Below are 23,958 nucleotides of genomic sequence, written 5' to 3'. Positions count from 1 at the left end.
AAGTAATAGTTTCTACTGTAATTTTCATCTTTATTGATTTCAGGGCAGTAATGCTTTTGCATTCCATTTGGGAACCTTTAATTTAAAATGTTTAAATGGTCATACGTAATCAGAATAGTTAAGCTTGTTAGATCTTTGTAGAACTTTTAAAAAACCTTTAACTCTAAGCTATTACAAATGAGCCCTGATTGTGAATTTGAAATGTTTTCAAGTTACTTCAGAGTAATCTTTTCCTATCCATCATTCTTACTTTGGTATCAAATCTTATCTAAGATTTTCTCATCCAATTAGTGGCTGATTAGTACTGCCCCCTCCTTTTATCTGATGTTAGCATCTATATTTAAGCAGTAGGCAGAGTAAGAGCTATCATATTATTAACTCAGTATTCAATTAATTAGGGTAAGTGAGACCCTCAGTGCCCTTGGTTGTTGGATCACTTTGGCCTGACAATCAATTTTGCTTGCCTTTATTTTTGTTATTGCATAAAATCTCTTCTACTTCATTATTGGATTTCTTTTTCTTCTTCAGTGACAAAAGTAATAAATGGCCCCAATTTCTAGATTCAAGTAGAAGACATTCAGACATGAAGAACTAAAAGTGAATTATAGACAAACAGATATTGAAGTTTAACTAATTCTGCTTCATAAAATCCAGTGTCATCAATGAGTGATTTTTTTAAAGTCGTAACTATTGTAGAGAGATACTTATTTTAAGAAATGTCTTCTCATCATGGAAATGAGCAATTTTTTTTTAAGGCAGTCAGGGTTAAGGGACTTGTCAGGGGTCACACAGCTAGTAAGTGTCAAGTGTCTGAAGCCGGATTTGAACTCGGGTCCTCCTGACTCTAGGCTGGTGCTATATCCACTGCACCACCTAGCTGCCTCCCAGTATTGCTTTCTTAACAGGATAAATTTTTTATGGTGTGTGTCACCTTGTTTTATTTCTTTTGGGACCAATGATTAATTGTCAATCATTATACGGAGACAAAAAATAGTGAAATAGTCTCTGCCTGCAATAACTTTTATTCTATCAGGGGATTCAATGTGTAAGCATTTAAACATATAAAAAACAAATACAGTGAGATTTTGTGGAGAGAGGCACTCACAGCTGGAGGGATCAGGAAAGGGTCCCTTTTAGAAAATGTTGTTTAACGTGAATTCTGAAGGAAACTAGGGATTCTAAGAGTCAGAGGTGAGGAGGAGGAGAATTATAGGAATGGAAGGCAGCCTATGCAAAGGCACAGAAATGGGAGATGGAATATCGTGTGTGAGTAATAGCAAGGCCAGTGCATGGCTGGACCGTAGAGTGCATGAAGAGTAGTAAAGTGTAAGAAGAGGTGGTTTGGGGCCAGATTGTAAAAGGTTGTAAATGTCAGATAGAGAAATATGTATTTAAAATATGTATTTGAGCCAAAGGGGATTTTATTGAGCAAGGGAATGATATGGTCAGATTGATGCTTTAGGAATGTTAATAAAAGTTCTACTTTGCTTCTTATACTGGAAACAATTTTATTATTATTTTCAAATTCAAAAACTGCATTAATTATAGGTTCTTTGTACATAACCACCTTTACCCCTAACATCAAGTTTTTTTAGGGATTGACCCAATAATGCCCTTTTTTTGCTCTCACTTTTCTTTCTTTCAGCCTTTTGCTTTCTTTCTAATCTTCAGTCATTCTGTAACATAACACTAAACTAGGCAATAGGATCATAAGATTTAGAGCTTGAAGTGGCCTTGTAGGTCTGTATTGGAGTTATAATTATATTAGTATTAATTCATGTAGTTTTGAAATGAATTAACCTTCTGCTCTCATATATATTTGCAAGTTTCACATTATTTCATGATTTTATTTTAATATTGAATGTTAGTGAACAAATCAGTTTTGGCATTATTTTCAGGCAATTCTTACATATGTTAATTGGTAAATGTTTCTGGGAGGTCCACAGTTCAATTCTCTATCTAAACATTACTTGATTGGTTCTGTTTTCCATAGAGGCATAATTATCTTCAGTATCTAGTGAAATGTCCCAATAATACCAGCATGGGGGGTATTAATAGTTCTTAATAATCTGGAATAGATTGATACTAAAATAATTTTACTAATATAGAACTGGTCTTTAGCTCTAAAGCTAATAAATCAAATGAGTTATTTTAGGGGCCCATAATGAATTCTTGCCTTTCCGTAGAGCCATTGTAAAGATTATATTAAATGTGTTTCCATTTAGAGTAAAACAGGGATGAATCATCAGAGAACAACTTTTGGCAATTTTCATAACTAAATAGATTCAAGGGCTTAGTTTTTTGTTTGGAAATACAATTCTCTGCCTCAGTTTCCTCATCTGTAAAGTGAAGAATTTGGATTAGATTAAATCCAAGGTCCTTACTAGCTTTAAGTCTATGATCCTATGGCATTGTGCCTATTGGCGCCTTAGGCATTGTTGAGAAATAAGTACTTTTTTTGCCTTAGCTATGTGATACTGTTCTTAGATTACAGTTATGTTTTATAAATAAAAATAGTGATTTCTTTATTTGTGTCCATATGTCCAGATTCCTATTCTAATAGTGACTGAGTTTTAAATAATTTAACAAAAAAATTATAAGCTAATGCCACAATGGTTATTTAAATGTCAGGCCAGAATCATGTGTATTAAAAGCTCTTTATTTGGGTTGAGCCATAAACACCTTGTCTTTTCCCATGTATCTTTTGTATAGCATGGCATATGTAATGTTGACATTGGATTTAGAAAATGGAACATTTAGCTGTGACTCAAGAACAAAACCTCAGCAGAATTTAATGACTTGCATGTTGGGAGTTTCCAATGTCAAAAATTCTTTTTAGATCACCTGTACAATATAAATAGCACTTAAGAAAAATATCCTTTTAGTGAACAGAATTCTTTGTTGTTAAATAATAATAGAAAAGATCTTTTATGATATTACTCTGATGGAACCTGTTTGTTATGAAAACTGACTTTAAAACTCTAAAATTAAAGGAAAAAGAGGTTGTTTGATGATAATCAAGAATTGGTTCTATAAATAATTTATTCTGTTTTTTTTTCTTTTTGTTGTTTTCACTTGAATCCGAGTTGGGGTGTGGCAAAAGTCGTATCACTGGCCATATGATTTTTAAAAAATTCATTAGAAAGTTTGTTCACGTAATTATTACCTTGAAGTAATGACATTCATCATGGTGGTTAACAAGCTTTTCTTCTTTAACATTATGGCTAAATAACAATATCTCTCCCTTAGCCACTGTCCTTTTCTGTTCCTTCTTTTTACAACTCCTTTACTAAAATAGAGAGGAAAAGTGTAGGTTTTGATTGAAGTGAAAGAGTTGACAGAATTACAGATTGTCAGAATTAAAAGGGATCTAAAAAACCATCTTTTTTTATAGATGCATCTTTATCCTTTATAGCATTTGAGGATGAAGAAGGAAGGATAAAGAGGAACAGTCTTACTTGCTAATTTGGGATGAGAATGGCATTAAAGGGTGGTATGGTTGTTGAGGGTTTTGTTGTATATAAACTATATATGTTTTGTTATATATATAAACTACATCGCTTAACTTGATAAAACTCAGATGATTTAGGAAGAATTTTTCTGAAACTTTGACAACTTGAGGATAGAATATTACCCAGCCATTTTTTTCTTCTTTCTTCCTTCTGCTTTTTCTCCTCTCTTCCCTCCACTAAAAAAAACCCAAAAACCAAAAAACAAAAAACCCCTCACTAAATCAAGTGCTTTTTCACTGAGGAAGAGCACACTATTTGACTAGTTAGGAAAATGGCACACACTTGGTCATTTAAGAAAATGAAATTGCCAAATTAGATAATTTTGGTATTTCTTTCCATTACATGTTTAAGGAATGTGACCTTCAGAAGAAGGGAAGCTTGGTGTCAGGGCGGATAAATCACTGGCCCTTGTCTCAGGAGGACCTGAGTTCAAATGTGACCTTAGACACTTACTAGCTGTGTCACCCTGAGCAAGTCACTTTTAATCCTGATAGCTTAAGGGGAGAAGAAAAGAAGTCCTGTTGCACATTAATGAGACTTAGGGATATTTCCCTATTTGGTATAATGGGAAAATGCAAAACAGCTCAGTTGCATTTGTTTTTGCTGGATTTGGTTTTTACTGGATTTGGTTTTTACTGATCTGTTTTGATTGCAAGCTCTGAGAGAGCAAGGCTTAGGTTTGTGTGTTATTTTGTATATTCTGTATCCCAAAGCATTGTTCAACCTAACATTTATAATGACTTTAACAGTCCTTTGACATCATCTACATGAGTACTTCCTGCAATAGTGCAAATCTCAATACCAAGACACTTCATTTAATATAATTCTTGTCTGTGACTTTCCTAAAACCTTTATTTTGGAACAACCAACATTCTGGAGGTCTTCCTTTCATTCTTTTTACATATATGCATATACATACACATATACATATTTATGTCCCCCCCCCCAAAAAAATTATAGAATAAATGAAAAACAAAAACAAAATCCCAACCTCCATAAACACATAAAGCAGCACAAAACTTCATTGTGAATTATTGTACATATATTCTGATATTCGCTCATTGACAAAAGAAACGAATACCAGTTGCAGTATTAACTTAACCAAGGTAGCACCAGTTTCACCCATTATATTAACAATTAGTTGCTCCTGTTTGATATCTTCCTTTCTGTAGTTGAAATAAAAGTACATGCTATTCACTGGTTGATTTTTTTTTCAGTATGTGTCATTTTATGTAAAGCTTCCCATATTTGTTTATATACTTTATATTTGTTATCCTCTATGGTACAATAATATTCCATTATACTCATTGCTACAGAGCTTATTCATTCTTCAACTGGTAAATACATAGTTTATAGATTTTGTTATTACAAATAGTGCCGCAGTGAATATTTTGGTATACATTAGCCATAAACTTCCTTATGGTATAAACCTAAAAATGGTTGTTGGACCAAACTGCATGAACATTTAAGAACTTTTATGGTGTAATTCCATTTTTTTGTTGTTGTTCAGACTTATTTGTGGAAATAGCCTCTGTTCATGCGGATCAGCAACTTAAATGCAACCTGCCTATGATCTTACAGCTACTAGGTGTCAGAGATAAGATCTGAATTCAGGTCTTTCTGCCCTGGGACCCCAGAGGTCCTGGTTAATGAGTGCTATATTAGTAGTCCACCATAGCAAGCTGGTTGATCCAGTCATACTTTACTTTACTTTTTGTCATCTTTTCAATAGTTGCATTGCTTCTCATATCAGAGACTAGGCCTTGGAAAATTTAATCCTTTCAATTTCAGATGACCCACCCTTGTTCCCCTGAAGTGCTGATTGGTGAGTATCTCATATTTGGCCCATTATAATGGGCCAGATGCTCTAGCCATGCTTGACTTTATTCCTCTGACATCTTCTGGCCAGCTTCCCTGCTGTTATGTGTACAGTATACCCTTTTAGATATCCCTCTCCTTCCCAGTTTTGGAACCATAATCAAATCATTGACTTATTCCCTACCATCCTTGTAATGTCTCCAACCAAAATACCCCTCCTTAGCCACTACTCCCCTAGTTGTGTTGTCTTCTCCTATTAGAATGCAAGTTCCTTACAGACAAAGATTGTCTTCACTTTTGTAGTTGTGTCTTCAGCTTAGCATAATGCTTGGCACATAATAAGTGCTTAATGAATCTTTTCATTCACTACTGATTCCAAGTGAAGCCCGCTATCTACTATGTCATACTGCACCTCATTACTCCATACTACTTAAAAAAAATCAATCTATAGTCTAACCAGCAATGAATTAGTATGCTTGTTTTTCCACCTCTCCTCCAGCACTGAATTTTATCTTTCTGTTTTGATGGTTAGAAAACGAAACCTGGAATTATTTTAATTCTTATTTTTCCAATTATTAGTGATTCCAATAGATTCCAATATTTCCAATACTGATAATTTGTGTTATTTGAGGAATTCCCTCTTTATATTCTTTGACATTCATCTATTTGAAAATGACACAGTTTTATAAATTTTTGTTGGCCACCTAGGTTTAGATATCAAATTTTTTTCATAGATGCTTAATGTAATGTTTTCCTCCAGTCTATTACTTTTCTTCTAATTCTAGATGCATTGCTTTTATTTATCCTACAGCCTTTTTGCTTCTATTCTAAATTTTTTATTTTTGATTATGTGAAAATTTGCCTTTTATTAGTTCTTGTCTTAACTTATTAAGAGTTTTCTAGTTGTCCATTGTTGCAAATTTTCCTCTAAAATTTTTAATTTAATTTTTTTCTCTTTCTCCCCCACTGAAGAAAAAAAAATAGAAAACTCTTGCCACAAATACAAAACAAAACAAATTCTCATATTGGCTGTGTCCAAAAGATATATTCCTCAATCTACATTCTGAGCCTATCACCTTTGTCAAGAGGTATGTAGCATGTTTCATCATAAGTTCTTTGGAACCTGTTAGATCAGAATTTTTAAACCTTTCAAAGTTTTATGTCTTTTTATAATATTGTTACTGTATACATTTTTCTCTTGATTCTGTTCACTTTACTAAACATTAGTTCATAAAAATCTTCCTAGGTTTCTCTGAAACCATACCTTTTATTATTTTTTGCAGCACTGTGGCTCTTTGTTACCACACGAAGAGCTGCTTCAGATAACTCTGCGTGTGTGTGTGTGTGTGTGTGTGTGTGTGTGTGTGTGTGTGTGTGTTCTTTTTCTTTAATCTCTTTGCGGTGTAGGCCGTATAGTGGTATCACTGATTGTTATTCCTCATTCAGTGACTTTGGGGGCTTTGTTACCTGTCGCTTTCTTGATTGGCTGTAAACAATTCAAAGCCCCATCAAGCAGTGCATTGAGGTGACTGTTTTCCTTTTAAGTCTTTACCATTTGTCATTTTCCCTTTTTGTCAATTTTGTCAATCTTTTGGGTATAAAATGTAACTTCAGAGTTGCTTTAATTTGCATTCTTATAATTAGTGATTTGGAGCATTTTATTCATATGGCTGTTGATAGCTGGAGCAGAATTTATTATGCTTCAGCTGAAGCAAGGAAAGCAGGGGTAGCAATCATGATCTCAGACAAAGCAAAAGCAAAAATAGATCTAATTAAAAGAAGTAAGGAAGGGGGGCAGCTAGGTGGCTCAATGGATAGAGCATGGGCCCTGAAGTCAGGAGGACCTGAGTTCAAATCTGGACTCAGACCAAACAATTGATACTTACTAGCTGTGTGACCCTGGGCAAGTCACTTAACCCCAATTGCCTTTTAAAAAAAAAAAGAAAAGAAATAAGGAAGGAAACTTGTCTCTTGCTGAAAGGTACCATAGACAATGAAGTTATATCAGCACTAAACATATACACCAAATGGTATGGCATCTAAAGTTTTGAAAAAGAAATTGAATAAGTTGTAGGAGGAAATAGTAAAACTGTATTAGTGGGGGATCTCAATTATCCCCTCTCAGAACTAAATAAATATAACAGAAAAATAAACAAGAAAGAAGTTAAGGGGGGTAGCTAGGTGGCGCAGTGGATAGAGCACCAGCTCTGAAGTCAGGAGGACCTGAGTTCAAATCTGGCCTCAAATCAAACACTTGACACGTCCTAGCTCTGTGACCTTGGGCAAGTCACTTAACCGTGTTTGCCTCACACACACACACACACAAAAAAAGTTAAAGAGGTGAATAAAATTCTGGAAAAGTTAAATGTTATTGCTCTCTGGAGAAAATTGAATGGGTATAGAAAAAAATATACCTTTTCTTAGCAGTTCATGGCACCTACACAAAAATTGACCATGTAAGAAGACATAAAAACCTCACAATCAAATGCAGAAAGCAAAAATAGTAAATGCATCCTTTTCTGATCATAATGTAATAAAAATTATATTCAATAATGGACAGTGGAAAGAGAGATTAAAAAATTAATTGGAAACTAAAGAATCTAATCTTGAAAATTAGGTGGGTTAAAGAGTGAATCATGGAAAAAATTGATAACTTCATTAAAGAAAATGACAACAAGGAGACAACATACCAGAATTTATGGGATGCAACCAAAGCGGTACTTAGGGGAAAATTTATATCTCTAATTGCTTACATCAATAAAACAGAAAAAGCAGATCAACGAATTGGGCATGCAACTAAAAAACTGGAAAATGAACAAATTAAAAATCTCCAATTAAACATCAAATTGGAAATTCTGAAAATCAGAGGAGAGATTAACAAAATTGAAAGTAAAAAAAAAATTGAATTAATAAAACTAGCAGCTAGTTTCATGAAAAAAATAACAACAATAAAATAGATAAACCATTGGTTAATTTGATTAAAATAGGAAAAAAGAAAACTAAATTACTAGTATCAAAAATGAAAGGAGTACATTCACCACCAACAAAGAGGAAATTAAAGAAAATTGTTAGAAACTATTTTGCCCAACTGTATGCCAATAAATTTGACAATCTAAATGAAATGGATGAATATCTACAAAAACATAAATTACCCAGAGTAACAGAAAGTAAAAAAGTCAATTTTAGAAAAAGAAATTGAACAAGCCATTAATGAACTTCCACAAGCAAATCCTACCAAACATTTAAAGAATAATTAATCCCAATGCTGTATAAACTATTTGGAAAAATAGACAAAGGAGTCCTGCCAAAATCCTTTTATGACCCAAGTATGGTGCTGATACCTGACTAGGAAGGGCCAAAACAGAGAAAGAAAATTATAGACCAATTTCCCTAATGAATTATTGATGCAAAAATTTTAAATAAAATACTAGTAAAGAGATTACAGCAGTATATCACAAGGATAATATATTATGACCAGGTGGGATTTATACCAAGAATGCAGGGCTGGTTCAATATTAGGAAAACTATCAGCATTATTGACCATATCAGTAACAAAACCAACAGAAATCATATGATTATCTCAACAGATGAAGAAAAAGCCTTTGACAAAATACAGCACCCATTCCTGTTAAAAACACTACCGAATGTAGGAATAAATGGAGCTTACCTTAAAATGATAAGTAATATTTATCTAAAATCATCAGCAAGCAGTATCTGTAATGGGGATAAACTAGAAGCCTTCCCAAATGGTCAGGGGTGAAGCAAGGATGCCTATTATCTAATATTTAATATTGTACTAGAAATGTTAGCTATAGCCATGAGAAGCTGAAGAAATTAAAGAAATTAGAATAGGCAACAAGGTAACAAAACTATGTCTCTTTGCCGATATGATGTTATGCTTAGAAAATCCTAGAGAATCAACTAATAAACTACTTGAAATTATTAACAATTTTAGCAGAGTTATAGGATCCAAAAAAGAATCCACATAAATCATCAACATTTTTATATATTACCAGTAAAGTCCAGCAGCAAGAGATAGAAAGAGAAATTCCATTTAAAACAACTGTAGGCAATATAAAATACTTGGGAGTCTACCTGCCACGACAAACTTAGGAACTATATGAACACAACTATAAAACACTTTTCACACAAATAAAATCAGATCTAAAGAATTAGAAAAGTATTAATTGCTTATGGGTAGGCCAAGCCAGTATAATAAAAATGACAATTCTACCTAAATTAATTTATTCAGTGCCATACCAATGAGACTATCAAAAGTTATTTTATAGAGCTAGGGAAAATAATAAAATCATTTGGAAGAACAAAAGCTCAAGGATATTGAGGAAATTGATAAAAAGAAATGTGAAAGAAGGTGGTCTAGCTATACCAGATCTCAAACTGTATTAAAAAGTGGTAATTTTCAAAACAATCAGGAACAATCAGAAATAGAGTGGTGGATCAGTGGAATAGATTAGGTACATTATAGTAAGTTACCATAGTAATCTAGTATATGATAAACCCAGAGATCCAAGCTTTTGGAACAAAAACTACTGGGAAAACTGGAAAATAGTATGGCAGAAACCATATATAATATAGACCAACATCTCACACTGTATACTAAGATAAGGTCAAAATGGTTAACATGATTTACACATAAAGGGTGATACCATAGGCCAATTAAGAGCATGGAAAAGTTTATGTACCAGATTTATGGATAAGAGAATAATTTAGGACCAGAGAACATATGGAGAGCATTACAATTTATAGATAATTTTGATTATATAACATTAACAAGTTTTTGCACAGACAAAACCAATGCAACCAAAATTATAAGGAAAGTAGAAAATTGGGGGGAAATTTTTGCAGCAAGTAAACTGATAAAAGCTTCACTTCTCTATATAGAGAACTGAGTCAAATTTCCAAAAATACAAATCATTCCCCAATTGATAAATGGTGAAAGGATAGGAACAAGCAGTTTTCAGACAAAGAAATCAAAGCTATCTGTAGTCATATGAAAAAATGCTCTAAATCACTACCAATTAGAGAAATGCAAATTAAGACAACTCTGGGGTACCACTTCATATTTATCAGATTGGCTAATATGACAGAAAAGGAGAATGTTGGATGTTGGAGGTGATGTGGGAAAATTGGGACACTAATGCACTGTTGGTGGAATTGTGAACTTATCCAACCATTCTGGAGAGCAATTTGGAACTGTGCCCAAAGGACTGTAAAACTGTGTATACCCTTTGATCCAGTAATACCACTGCTAGGTCTATATCCTAAAGACATCCCAAAAAAGGGAAAAGGACATATTTGTATAAAGATATTTATAACAGTCTTTTTATGTTGGCTAAGAATTGGAAATCAAAGGGAGGCCTATCAATTGGGGAATGGCTAAACAAACTGTGGTATATGATTGTAATGGAATATTATTGTGCTATAAGAAGTGACAAGCAAGATGATTTCAGAAAAACCTGGAAAGGCTTACATAAACTGATGCATAGTGAAGTGAACAGAACCAGGAGAACACTGTACACAGTAACAACAGTGTTATTCAGTGAAGAACTATGAATGACAGTCATTGTCGGCAATACAGTGATCCAAGACAATCCCAAAGGACTAATGATGAAGCATACTATCTGCCTCCAGAGAAAGAACTGATATTGTTTGAATACAGAGTGAAGCATGCTATTTTTTCACTTTCTTTCTTTCATTTTTTTCTTTTATTCAAGTCTTGTACAAAATGACTAATATGGAAACGTTTTACATAATTGTACATGTATAATCTGTGTTTGATTGTTTACCATCTCAGGGAGGAAGTAGGGAAGAGAGAGAGGAGGGACAGAATTTAGAACTCAAAACTTTAAATAAAAATGTTAAAAAAAAATAAAGACCCTTATCTTGTCCTCACTAAATTTTCTCTTTTCCTGATTAAATATATCCCCCAGTTCTTTTCAGTTCTTCCTTATATGATATTGTTTTCAGGCACCTTTTTTTTTTAGTCTTGATCATGCTATTGTCAATATCTCAAATTTCTCAATTGTCAGTATTTCAAAATTGATATATTGTCAGTATATCAAAATGGAACATAGTACTCCAGATACCTGACCAGTAGTACAGAAACTAGGAAAATGTATTTTCATGAATTCATTTATGGGGAGGAGTAGCAGCCCTAGTAGTGAAACATCCATCCCTTGGCCAACATTGGTACCCTATTTCAGCTCTGACTCAAAGAAAAAAGTCCTATATTTTTACTCAAATGGTACATCCTTGATTTTTGTAATTTGGAAAGTAATAGCCAGTAAGTTGTATCATAAAGAACAATGTTTGGAGATGAGCAATTTAAAGATAGAGTCAGATGTTTTCTTGGCACGTTGAAGATGTACATATAAAAAGTATAATTTTTTTTTCTTTTCTGTCTTCTTGTAGGACTTGTTCTACTTAGTTCAAGAGGCCAGAATAGGAGAAATGGGTAGAAGTTGCAAGAGGCATATTTAGGCTTGATATTGGGAAAAAGTTTTTAAAAATTAGAACTCTCCAAAAGGGAAATAGATTCCTTGGGGTACTGGTGTATTCCTTTTCATTTGAGTACTTCATTTTTGGGTTTTTTTTTTTAATTTTTTTTTCAGGCAATTGGGGTTAAGTGATTTGTCCAGGATCACACAGCTAGTAAGTGTCAGGTGTTTGGTCTGAGGCTGCATTTGAACTCAGGTACTTCTGATTTCAGGGCTGGTGCTCTATCCACTGCACCACCTAGCTGCCTCCATTTGAGGACTTCGGACGAAGGCTGTTTGTGCTTCTCATGTATGTTGTAGAGGGGAATTATTTTTATGTATGGTTCTACTAGGTGGCCATGGAGGTCTCTTCCATCTCTGCACATATATGATTCTGTGAAACATTCAAAGGAAAGAAGTGATTCTGGCAGTGAAAAAATAAAACAATGAAAGATCAAGGCTATCATACCTAGTAAGCTGGCAACAAAGGAAAGTTGTTGCTATTAAAGTCAGGAAAAGTGCAGTGATTAGGAAAATTGCTTGCACTCAAACTTCTGGTGACCAGTTATTGACTAAGTACAGACCAAGGCCAAAGAACAGGAAAATTAGCTAGTTCTTCAGTGGGCCCTTGTGATATTATATTATAAAGTAGAACTTAAATGTTACTTAGCTCTAGATACTAGCATCAGTGCAGAATCCATGTTTAAAAAAATTTGAGAAAGGAAGTATCTTTGAATTATATATAAATGATAAACTACCTTTTGAGTCATGAAATGGAATTATTGCTGCTAAAGACTCCATATGACTTCATATATCATAAATATGCCTATAAGTTTAGACTCTAGTAGTTATATAATAAAGCTTATTATATTGCAGGAAAAAGTCAAGAGTATATCTCTTACACATCTGGCATTTCAATTAAATTAGCTTATTTAAGTCTTCCTCTTGTTAGACCGTTTCACAGTACTGCTATAATGGTTCCTGATATACTTAATCTTATTTTACATACCTCTTACCTATTGATGTAAATCAGTGTTTTTATGTTTCCTTTTAAATGGTGTACTATGTATTTAAATACATTTGGTTTTGATGTCAAAGGAGGGTATGGTACTGATTATAGATAAGATGGGAATTTGGGTGGGCACTGCATCATCACAGAAGTTTAATAAATGTCTGGCTGACAATGAAAGACCAGACATCTGGAAAATGTGATTAAAGAAATGGCATAAATAAAAATGGCCTGTTGGCTAAAAGGGTCTAGTGAGTCATTGTACCATTTGGCCAGAAGGTCTCTTTTCTACCTGGAAAACAGTGTTGATAATAAGGCGCCAAATACACTGAGCAGAACCTACTGTGAAATAAAGTAAATCTTTGCATCCCAGTGACCATTCATTAACCCTGTGCAGAGCAAAGAGTTATCTTTTGCAACTTCACTATAGGAAACATTCCTTTCAGATAGCCGCATAATTTTTGTGCTTTTAAATTAATTAGAAGAAAGAAAACAAGGAACGGCTTATTTTTAAAAATGTGCCATATAGCATTAATAGAATAGTGTCAGTTCCATTTTAATGTCACCAAATATGAGGAATAAGCCTCTTTAGCATTGTGGTTGTACCATGGAAGTTGAGGAGAAGAGTCATTTTCCATATCCTAAAAGACATTAGATGTAATGTTATGTTATGGTTCTTTGAATCATTAAAGTACCCATTATATTTAATGATGAGGATGAGTATAAGCCCACTGAACACTAAACACAGTGCTTTTGTTATAGCTCTAACACATTTTGTTGTCTGAGGCATAGTGTTTATTTGGATGCAGCTACTGAATTCTGTTATTTAGGCAGTAAATTGAGTTATTTTCCATATTCAATAAAGAAATTAGAAAGTTAATATAACCAACAAAGAAGGGTTTTGTGGGGTTTTTTTGGTAACTAAATACATCAAAAGAATACATCAGGAGTCATTGTAAAAAATTAATATGCTTCCTTCTCTTAATCTTTTGATTCTAGACTGGTTTTGTATGTTTAGTGATAGATATGTTTATATATTTTAAACTGGCACATTTCACATCCTGTCCTGTTGCCATCCTGTCCTTTAATTTCTGTTCCTGTTTTTTGTAACTATTAAGGTGATAGAACAATTTTTTACACACCTTTAAATATTAACAAAAGAGCTTCAGTATGGTTAGCAAAAAAAAAAGTTTAGAAGATTAGTGACTGTTTCATTAACCATGTGTGGCTCCTCCTAGAATTTTAGTTAGAGGTCTCATGTCTGAACATAGTTTTTGTGGTGTGGATTGATTATGCTTTCAGGATCCTATAGGATTGCAACCAAACAAAACATCATGAATTCAAAGAGCAAGGAAACAGAAGATTGAAATAATTGAGTTGGCTAGGATCAATGAAAGTCCAGCCTGAATTTGAATCACTGAATATTCACCTTTGCTTGTCTGTCTTGTAGAAGAAACTCAAAATGTGGTGGGCTGCCTTCTGCGTAACAGGCCTTGAACAAATATTTGTTGGATTGAGTTGACATCTTTTGACTGAATCCAATGCTTGACATTTTTTTTGAAATTTAATATTAAGAAGTTCAAGAACATTTGCTATATTTCCCGTGAGTAAAAACTTAAGTAGTAGTAGAAGTAATACTTTATTATTATGGATATTTAGAACCAAAAGCTATTGAACAATTTGAACAAAAAACTGTTGTATGAACTAGTTACCTGAGTTTTAATAAATTCATTGGGAGATAACATTTTTTTTACTTGGTAAGGAGCGGTATCATAGCATATTGAATGGAAGGCTGAACTTTAAGTGAGGAAGGCTTGGGTTCAGATCCCCACCCCTAGACACTTATTTGTTATGTTACTCTGGAAGTCAACCTTTCTTGGTCTCAGCTTTCCCATTTTTAAAATGGGCATGAAAATACCTGTCATAATTAGGAATAATGTTGTTGTGAGGCTCAAGTGAGATAATGTGAGTAAAATGTTTTGTACACTTTAAGGGGTTTATATAACTGTCAAACCTTATTATTCTTGTTATTATAAATTGATTTCCAGTGTTTTTGATATGCATTGAGCATCTTTGACTTAACATAAAAGTACTGGGTCTAGTTTATGTTATTGCTTTGAATGCTGGCATACCAGAAAGACATTTTAAAAGACTGTCTCCATGCAACTAAGGAGTAGATACATTAATATTAAAGATACTATACTCTTGATTGTGCTCTTTCCAATTGCTTTATTCCACAGTGGATATACTTTCAGCCTTGAATGTCATTTCTATAACTGCCAGAAGAATATTTTTTGTGGCTTTACCCCGGCATAACTCATGTAGGGAAGCCTGAAACGGATGTCTAATTTTACAAGCTGTCAGATTACATGAAAAATGAAAAGAGCTTTTAATTTTTATGTATGCTTGCCAGATCTGTAGAGGATTTTGTAAAGTACTTTCTAAGTTCATCTCATTTTATGACATATGTGTTAGATTGTCATCACTAGTAAAAATGGTTTAAAATTTTTATTTACAGAATATTAAAAAATGTAGAGTAAGACTTCATGTGAAAGATGACTTTTTTAGTTGCAAAACATTGATAATTTATTTTTCAAATGTAACAACATAATTTGACAGTAAAAAAGCTAATTTATAGGTGTTACATATCTGAACTTAGTACTGAAAATAAAATCCAAACTGAATATATTACCAAACATAAGAAACAGAGTTGTTTCCACATTTCATATTACATCAGAAGGAATGCCAAGTACCTAACTATATGTGCTCTAGTATTTTGTAGAGCTGCATAATGCCCAGTGCTTTAGGAAATTGTGCCAGTATTATTATTGCTTTTGTCATTGGGAGCTGTCAAAACTGCCAATAAGCCAAAGACACATATGGATTCCTACTTACCTCCATTAAGACAAAGTTAGATAATGTGTAATGAGGGAACTCAAGCTAAGGTCCTTTCCAGTTCTAAAGTGCTTTGGCAACAACCTTAATGACCTTAAGCATGATACGAATGTTATTTATTATTATTGTTATTGTTACTGTTATTATTATTATTATTTATTACCATCTCCAGTAACAAACATTTATTAAGTACTGTGTGTAGACCAGAAGGAAGAAGTCCGTACATTACGTATAAATACACTCAAATCATAGAGTATCTGTCCATCATTCTTGGTACATGACCAATTCTTTCCCAATCATGTTTCCTTTATGATGTTCCTTATACAGTTTCTTATATGTATTTGAAAAATCTGCAGCTGATTTGCACCCACTGTAGGTCTCTGTCTTATTCTTTGGGTTACCTGCAATTTTGATTCTTTTTGTGGTATCTCAAGATTTACAATCAATACAAAATTGCCAAGAGAAAATGTATGTTAAAAATGAGTTTTTATATTGGGGAACAGCTGGGTTCAAATGCAATCCAAACTGTTCCTTTCATGATACTTAATTATGGATCTAGCTAACATATATGACATAACATAGATAGGAAGAGCTGTGCCTGTTTGCAGTTGGGCAGGAGGCATCAGCCCTGTTGTGAACTACTCCCTTTACCTTTATATAAGTGCTTTGAAGAGAAAATATTATTTGTGTATTTTATGTGAGCTTTGAGTGATCTCCAATATTTTATAAAAGTTGAATGTTTCAGTATTTGGATTTTGTCTTCTCTTTACTGAGAAATCTCAATGGAAAAAAGTAGGAGGCAGAATAGTTGTTTTAGTGAAATTTGGAGTACAGTATTGTTAAGTGAAGTTAAAATTTTTTTCTTTTTATATATCTTATGAGATATAAGAATTTCAGGGTAAGGAAAGATAGTGTACCCCAATTTTTAAAAATACTGTCCAAGAGCTGCCTGTAGTGGCCCAGTCAGGTGAGCTGTAGTTTTGAAAGCTCAAAATTTTCATTCTGAATTCTGTGTTGGGGAATGGTTACAATCCCTTTCATATGTACTAATCAACTTGATATCAACTTGAAATTTTATTGGTTTAAGCACCAGCATAGCATTTCAGTAGTAGAAATAATAGTAGAATGAAGCAATGTAGGTGTTTGAGCTTTTTACTTCGAGGAGGTAAAAGGCATATGTACCAGTTGAACTTAGGTACATAGGTCTGAAAGACCAGAAAAGGAGGTTAAACATGTTAAAAATTTATGTCTTTTACTTAGGTTATATTATATATTTATGATATTCTTAAGTGAAGACATAGTTTCATAAGTTTGGGTGCTTCCCCAGGCAGCTAAAAGAAAAAGAAAATTTAATGAAGCGAGTTTCTTCCAATTTTCCTCTCCTACTGACTTCTTAATAAAGAAAGGAAAAATATTAAATGAATTTTTAAAAAGTTTATCAAGGAAATTTTTTTCCTTTCATTTTCAAGCAGTTCCTCCTCTACACATAAAAGTAAAGGTTTTGCCCCATAAAAACCATAAAATAGTTCTCAATTGGGAAAATTTTCTATCTGTTTGAAAATAGATATGTCCAACAAAAGCAGTGTGTTACAGTAGATATGGTACTAGATTTAGAGTCAGGAAGACCTGTGTTCAAATCCTGTCTTCGGTACTAGCTAGCTGTGTGATCCTAGACAAGTCACTTAACCACTCTGTGTTTCAGCTTCTTCACCTGTAGAAAGAAGGAGTTTGGATTCATCGATCTTAATGGTACCTTCCAGCTGCAAATCTGTAATTCATTGATCTTATTAGTGTCAAGAGAGAAACGTTTTCCATGCTTGAGCAGATCCAATCTGTTACTAAAATATGTGGTTGTATGTACATGCATGGGTTGTTATTTTAAATGTTAAGTTGTTTAATAATGGTATGTTGATATAACGGAATTAATTACAAAAGTAACTTGAAGCTTCTTCCTGTAGCAGTTGGAGTAAGGGCTCCTTGAGTTTGAGGAATTTAAAAGTAAGGAAATTTGATCAGTTTCTCTTACCCATTTCAGTTGCTTCATTTGTCTGCAAAAGACTCTCCAAATGAGTAATTACGTGGTAATTCAGCATCTACAATAGAGAGAGGAAAAGTAAACCAACATACGAGGTTGTGTCCAGATAGATTAATTAAAAGATATTTTGTACAGCCAAATGAATCCTCCAGAATGGGATACTTCTTTTCTGTTTAGGAAAGGTTCCATTTTTGTTATGTGTTAAGAGATGATTCATCCTTTTTGGAAGTTCCAGAATGATGATTGATGGGTAAGCAAGGTGTTATCTACTACCTCTGATTCCAAATCTTCTGTAGCATCTTTGAGTTCAGGAATTGGTTGGGGGGAGAGGGAATGAGAGTGGGGAACTAGATAGTATCTGACTTGCTACAGACTAGCGAACAAAGGAAGCATAGAAGGGGATTGTCTTTGATCCCAGGTGCTATGGGGCTTTTTGCGCCCAGATGGACACTTATCTTTGAAGTTATTAGTATACAAAGAGGAGACCCTCTTGTCTGGTTTTAGGGGTGAAAAAAAATTCAGGGACAATTAACAAGTGAGAAATCAAAGGACTTATAGTAGCTTATGATTTTTTCCTCTCAGAATTCTACTTGCTAAATGCTATCTTTGATTCTATATGGAGATGAGAAATAAAATTCCACAATACGGAGATGCTAATAAGAGAGGAAGACCTTACTTATTAATATAGATATGTATATGCATGTATATATTATACACCAAGCACTATCACTTAATTTGCACTCCTTGTAAAAAAGACTAGCATTTGAAGTTACAAAATGCTAAGGAGCAAAATCACATCCTCATACACATAATAAGAAAGGGGTACAGAACTACAGAGGCCAACATTAGGGAAGATATTGAACAAGTTAAAGTTTTGTTGGCTGGCCTATAAATATTGTTTTCTTTTGAAATAAACACTACATTGATTTTTAAAATCAGTCTTTAAAAAAGAAACCAAAAAAAATCCAAATTGGAGACTTCAGTACTTTGAATAATTATTTAGATTTCTTTAACATCTATAGTAGGAAGAAAAGGTTCTTATTCCATGTGGTATGTGTTCCACTGGGACTTGGTCCTTGACTGAGTGCTTTTCAATTAAATTCCTTCTTGTGATGTATTTATTACCTGATCTTTATAGTGATTTGCTACATGTCATTGAAAAATGTGGATGGAAAAATTTTCAGGTTTTTTAGTGATTGCTGAATTAAAAGCATCTTTTAATGCCAGTATTTTCTTTTAGTGTATATTATGACAGCATTGAGATTGTGTCTTCAGTAGCTCAGAACAGATAGTTTTGTGGTTGCAAATTTTAAACCCTCTACACCACAAAATTACCAAACTTAATTTAAAGCTGTACTGTATTCTAAGCAGTCTGTCTTTAGCAATGCTGTTTCTCATTTATCTTTTCGAATCATTAGTACTGCACATTGTAAATGTTCCTGAAAGCTTTGTATAGCGTTAATTATATGGTTCTTGTCTCACATTACTTATGAGGATGAGAAGTAACTTTTAATCGTTTGGTGTTTATTGTCTTGGATTGAGAATTGTAGTGCAAAAGTGTGTGTGCGCGTGTGTGAGTGTGTGTTTATTTTATTTTGTTATGTCCTTTAATGTGACAGTTTTCTTCAAGTTTGAATCAAGTGTAGCATACAATTAAGTTTTCCTTGTGCTCCCTGGCTCAGGAATCAGCAAGAATACATTGCTTGATTATGTTCCTATTAAATGGCAAATATATTAGTATTGGGAACCTAAGGAATACTCATGTATTTGGTACATAAACATCTCCTAAAATGTGCTCTACATTTTAGACATAAAGGCTATCGTATAAAGGGGAAAGCACTGGATTTGTTGTGAATGGATGAATGAAACATTTATTAAGCACTTACTTTGTGCAAAGCACTGTGGTAAAAGACCCCAAGTCTAGACTCTACTACTTCTTATTATGTAACCAGTAACTTCTCTGAGCTTTAGTTTCCTCTTCTATAAATCGAGGAACGTCTCTATACTACCTACCTCAAAGAGTTATTGTGAGAATCAAGTGAGATAATGGATATAATGTTTTGTAAACTGCAAAGCATTATGAGGCATTATATAACTGTCAGCTAATGTTATAAGCCTTCCTTCGGTCCTGGTGACTTGCCTCTGAAGTCAGTTAGCATTTTGTCTTCCCACAGCTGAGCAGAATGAACCTTTAAAAAAATAACTTTGTGGGGATGTTGAATCATCAACTTTAAGATTGTGTAACCTCACTTTTTCTAAGGAAAACAAATGCTACATTGCCAAAGGTCATTTGCTTTGGCTGGCACTTAAAAAGATGTCATTCAGGATGCCTAGGAGATTATCCCTATTTTAGATGGGCAGACTCTTATCTGCCCTGATTAGGAAGGTCATACACAAGCTTTTATTTCTCAGAAAAATGGCATCCTTTGGTGCTCAAACATTTGCACAGTCCAAACTTGGGTAAAGAGTATGGAGATTCTCAATGCCTTTTGTATTTCCCCGAGGGGAAAATCTTCTCTTATAGATTCAATCATTATTCTGTTTGACTTAATTCTGGTTCAATTTTCCTGCCCTTAATAGATCTAAAACCATTTAGGTTCATTTATTTTCATATATTAAGGAGATAATTCACTGAAGGGAAAAAAAACCCCAGTAATAGTAAATCAAAACATGTAGGTTTGAAGTGATCATCATTGACAAATGTTGACGAGTATCCATTGAGTCCCTGATACTTAACTGAATGCTGTGCCCTTTTGACTGATGGAAAAGTAATTCATTCTCTCTCCTTTTCTAGGGGATCAGACTCTAAGAGTTTGGGATGTGAAGACATCAGGAGTCAAAATTGTGATTCCAGCTCATCAAGCAGAAATTTTAAGCTGTGATTGGTGCAAATACAATGAGGTATAATATACTAAACAGTGTGAACTTTTCCCAATAGATCAATCTTTATTTTTTAAAAATAATTTTCATCATTATCTTTTACACTTTTACTGCCTTCATTTAAAAATCTTTCTTTCCATCCCCTTCACCTACTGAAAATGTCCCTTTTTCAAAGAATAAAAAAAAGAGTGAGCTTTTTAAAAGCCAGTAGTTCAGCAAAATTAACACATCAGCTAAATCTGACAGTATATGCAACATTCTGCATCCACAGTCTTCCCACCTCTGCAAAGAAGAGAGGAAAGTACATTTTATCATCTCTTTGAGACCAGCTTGGTTGTTATAGTTATACAGTATTCTGAGTTTTGGTGGTAGTAGTGGTAGTGGTGGTGGTGGTGTAGATGTTATTTCCATTTACATTGCTGTGTACCTTGTGTATGTTTATTTCCGATTCTTTACTATTACAAGAATGCTACTGTAAATATTTTGGGCCAATTAATTCATAGCTCTTCTAATAGTGTATTTTTGTGTCTGACTTTCTACAGCCCTAGAACAACTTTTCTTAACCAGTGAAAAGTTAATTGCATTCTAGATCAATTTTATTTCATTTCTATTATGGAGACCCATGGATGTTTAGGTTAAATTTAATCACTCCAGTTTCTAATTGATGTTCATGTGTGACCTGAATTAACATTAATAGGATTTAAGTGTACACAGCTACAGACAGAATGAGAAACAGATAAATGCTCAAAAGTTTGACAGTATAGGATTATTTTGGTTGAATGACTTTATGATTTCTGTAGCATCCTTTCCCTCTCTGGTCTGCAAATAACTTTTCTTCTCTTGGACCTTGGTTAGTACTTTGCATTTCTGTTATACAATTAATAGTATTATTCTTGTGTTATAATTATTTGTGAAACTGTCATGACTTCATACTAGATTGTAACCCCATTAGGACTTAGATCTTGTCATATTTTTCTCTCTCCTGCTTCCTCTGTGCCTAGCACAGTGCTTTGCACAAAGTAGGTATTCAGTAAATGTCTGCTTAATTGAATTAAATTTGTTGCATTTTCTCCTCTCCTTCTAGGTCTCCAAATTTATATTATTTACTGCTTTGATTCTTTTCTGCTTTGCTATTCAAACTACTGTTTCATTTGTAATTTGTTTGTCTTAGCTACTTATTTTTAATTTTATAACCCATTTATTTTAAAATTTTCTCTTTGTCTTGTTTCATTACTGTAACCAAGTTCCACTCTTTTTAAAGAAAGCACTACACTTTTTATATAAAGATATCAAAACAATTTATAGTCATATAAAAAGTATTGTTTTTTATATTTTTATTATTACATTTGATTAGAAAAGTGCAAATTAAAACAACCTTGAGATAGCATTTACACCTATCAGATTGGCTAAAATGATTGAAGGGAAAGCAACAAATATTGGAGGGGATGTGGAAAAATTGGGACACATTCATTGTGGGTAGAATTGTGAATTGATCCAACCATTTTGAGGAGCAATCTGGAATTATGCCCAAAGATTTATTACACTGCCTATACCCTTTTACCCAGAAATACCACTACTAGGTCTATTTCCAAAGATGATTAGGGAAAAAGGAAAAGAATCTATAGAACCTATATGTTATACTTATAGCAGCTTTCTTTGTAGTGGCAAAGAACTGGAAATTGCGGGGATGCCTATCAATTGGGGAATGGCTGAACAAGTTGCGTTATATGATTGTGATGGAATACTACTGTGCTTTAAGAAATAATGAGCTTGATGATCTTAGAAAAACATGGATAGACTTGCATGAAATAATGAAGAGCAAAATGAACACAGCAATCTTTTTTTAAGAATAACTTTGAGCAGGGGCAGCTAGGTGGCGCAGTAGATAGAGCACCGGCCCTGGAGCCAGGAGGACCTGAGTTCAAATACAGCCTCAGAACAGACACTTGACACTTACTAGCTGTGTGACACTGGGCAAGTCACTTAACCCCAATTGTCTAAAAACAAAACAAACAAACAAAAAGAATAACTTTGAGCAAATAAGTCATTTTTACTATTATAAATATCCAAATTAACTACAAAGGACATATGAAGGAAGACGCTATCTGTATCCAGAGAAAGAGCTGATAAATAGAAGTGTGCATAGAATGATTTTACATATCTATATCTATATCTATACACACACTCACATTTCTGTCTAATGGTAGCCATCTCTAATGGGAAGGGGGGAGGGAAGAAAAAAAGGGGGAAAAAAGAAATTTACATGATAGCTTTGTTATATATTTAAAAGGAACAGTAAGTTGTACATAATAGATTTGTAGGTTCATGTGCAGTCATCTTTTTTTATTGTACTGTTATGGGAATTTTTGTTTTAATCCATAAATTAAAAATAAAAAAAGAAAGCACTTCACACATATACACACACATACACACACACACACACACGTAATTCATACAAAACTTCAGGTAATTTCATGAATCAAAGCTGAGGATGCTAAATTGCAAATCTTTTGTGAAACTGTGGTGGGGAAAATGTGTGTGTGTATTTATACAATTTGCACATAGTCTATTGAACTTTGCCAAACATGGAAATGATGTATCTCTCCCACCCACTTTTAGTTTCATTCTTGTTAATTAAAGGAATAAGAACATTGTTTTCTCATAATCTTATGAATGATTAAGGGGAAAAAATGGATCAAAAAATGAAGTTTTTGTTGGATAACAAAAATTTATCTGAATAAAGATATTGACTTTGCAGACTATGTTGAAAACATCTGGCACTATAAATGAATTTTCATAATACTAAAATCAAATAGGGAAAAAACTGTTGCTCTTCTGAGTTCTGTAGTAGATAGATGCTGGTGTTAGATTACTGATGAACTAAGTGGATGAGCCTTATATTTCCATTCTTCATGCCAAAATTCTCCAATTTATTAGATACTTGATTGTCAGCAATAGGGACAGGAAACATTTAATGCCTTTCATGTTAAAGTTAAGTTAATTTTAATTGTGTCTTTTTTACCTAATTATTTTTAGAATTTGCTGGTGACGGGTGCAGTTGATTGTAGTTTAAGAGGCTGGGACTTAAGAAATATACGTCAACCAGTATTTGAACTTCTTGGTCATACCTATGCTATTAGGAGGGTGAAAGTAAGTCAGCATGTCTCTTAAATCTTTTTCCTTAATACTTATTTTAAAATTTAATTACTTTGTAAATGCCTGACTATGTACCTGTAGTCAAGTGTTGGCTGCCTTTAATTCTTCTTATTATATAAAAATTATGTTATTGACCTCAAGGACTATACAGTTAGT

General features: G+C 33.4%; 1 protein-coding gene across 1 annotated transcript in view; it reads left to right on the top strand.

The window, feature by feature from the left end:
- PEX7 (peroxisomal biogenesis factor 7) overlaps positions 1-23,958 on the top strand; it is a 77,676-nt gene that overhangs the window by 17,134 nt on the left and 36,584 nt on the right. Inside the window, exons 6-7 of the mRNA XM_020987152.2 lie at positions 20,561-20,667; positions 23,683-23,796. Of these exons, the coding sequence (XP_020842811.1) occupies positions 20,561-20,667; positions 23,683-23,796 (221 nt within the window). The remainder of the gene's footprint in view (positions 1-20,560; positions 20,668-23,682; positions 23,797-23,958) is intronic.

The sequence above is a fragment of the Phascolarctos cinereus genome, unplaced genomic scaffold (genome assembly GCF_003287225.1).
Source record: "Phascolarctos cinereus isolate Bilbo 61053 unplaced genomic scaffold, phaCin_HiC Scaffold_5;HRSCAF=322, whole genome shotgun sequence".
Taxonomy (NCBI): Eukaryota; Metazoa; Chordata; class Mammalia; order Diprotodontia; family Phascolarctidae; genus Phascolarctos; species Phascolarctos cinereus.
This window is presented reverse-complemented; position numbering and strand designations above follow the sequence as displayed.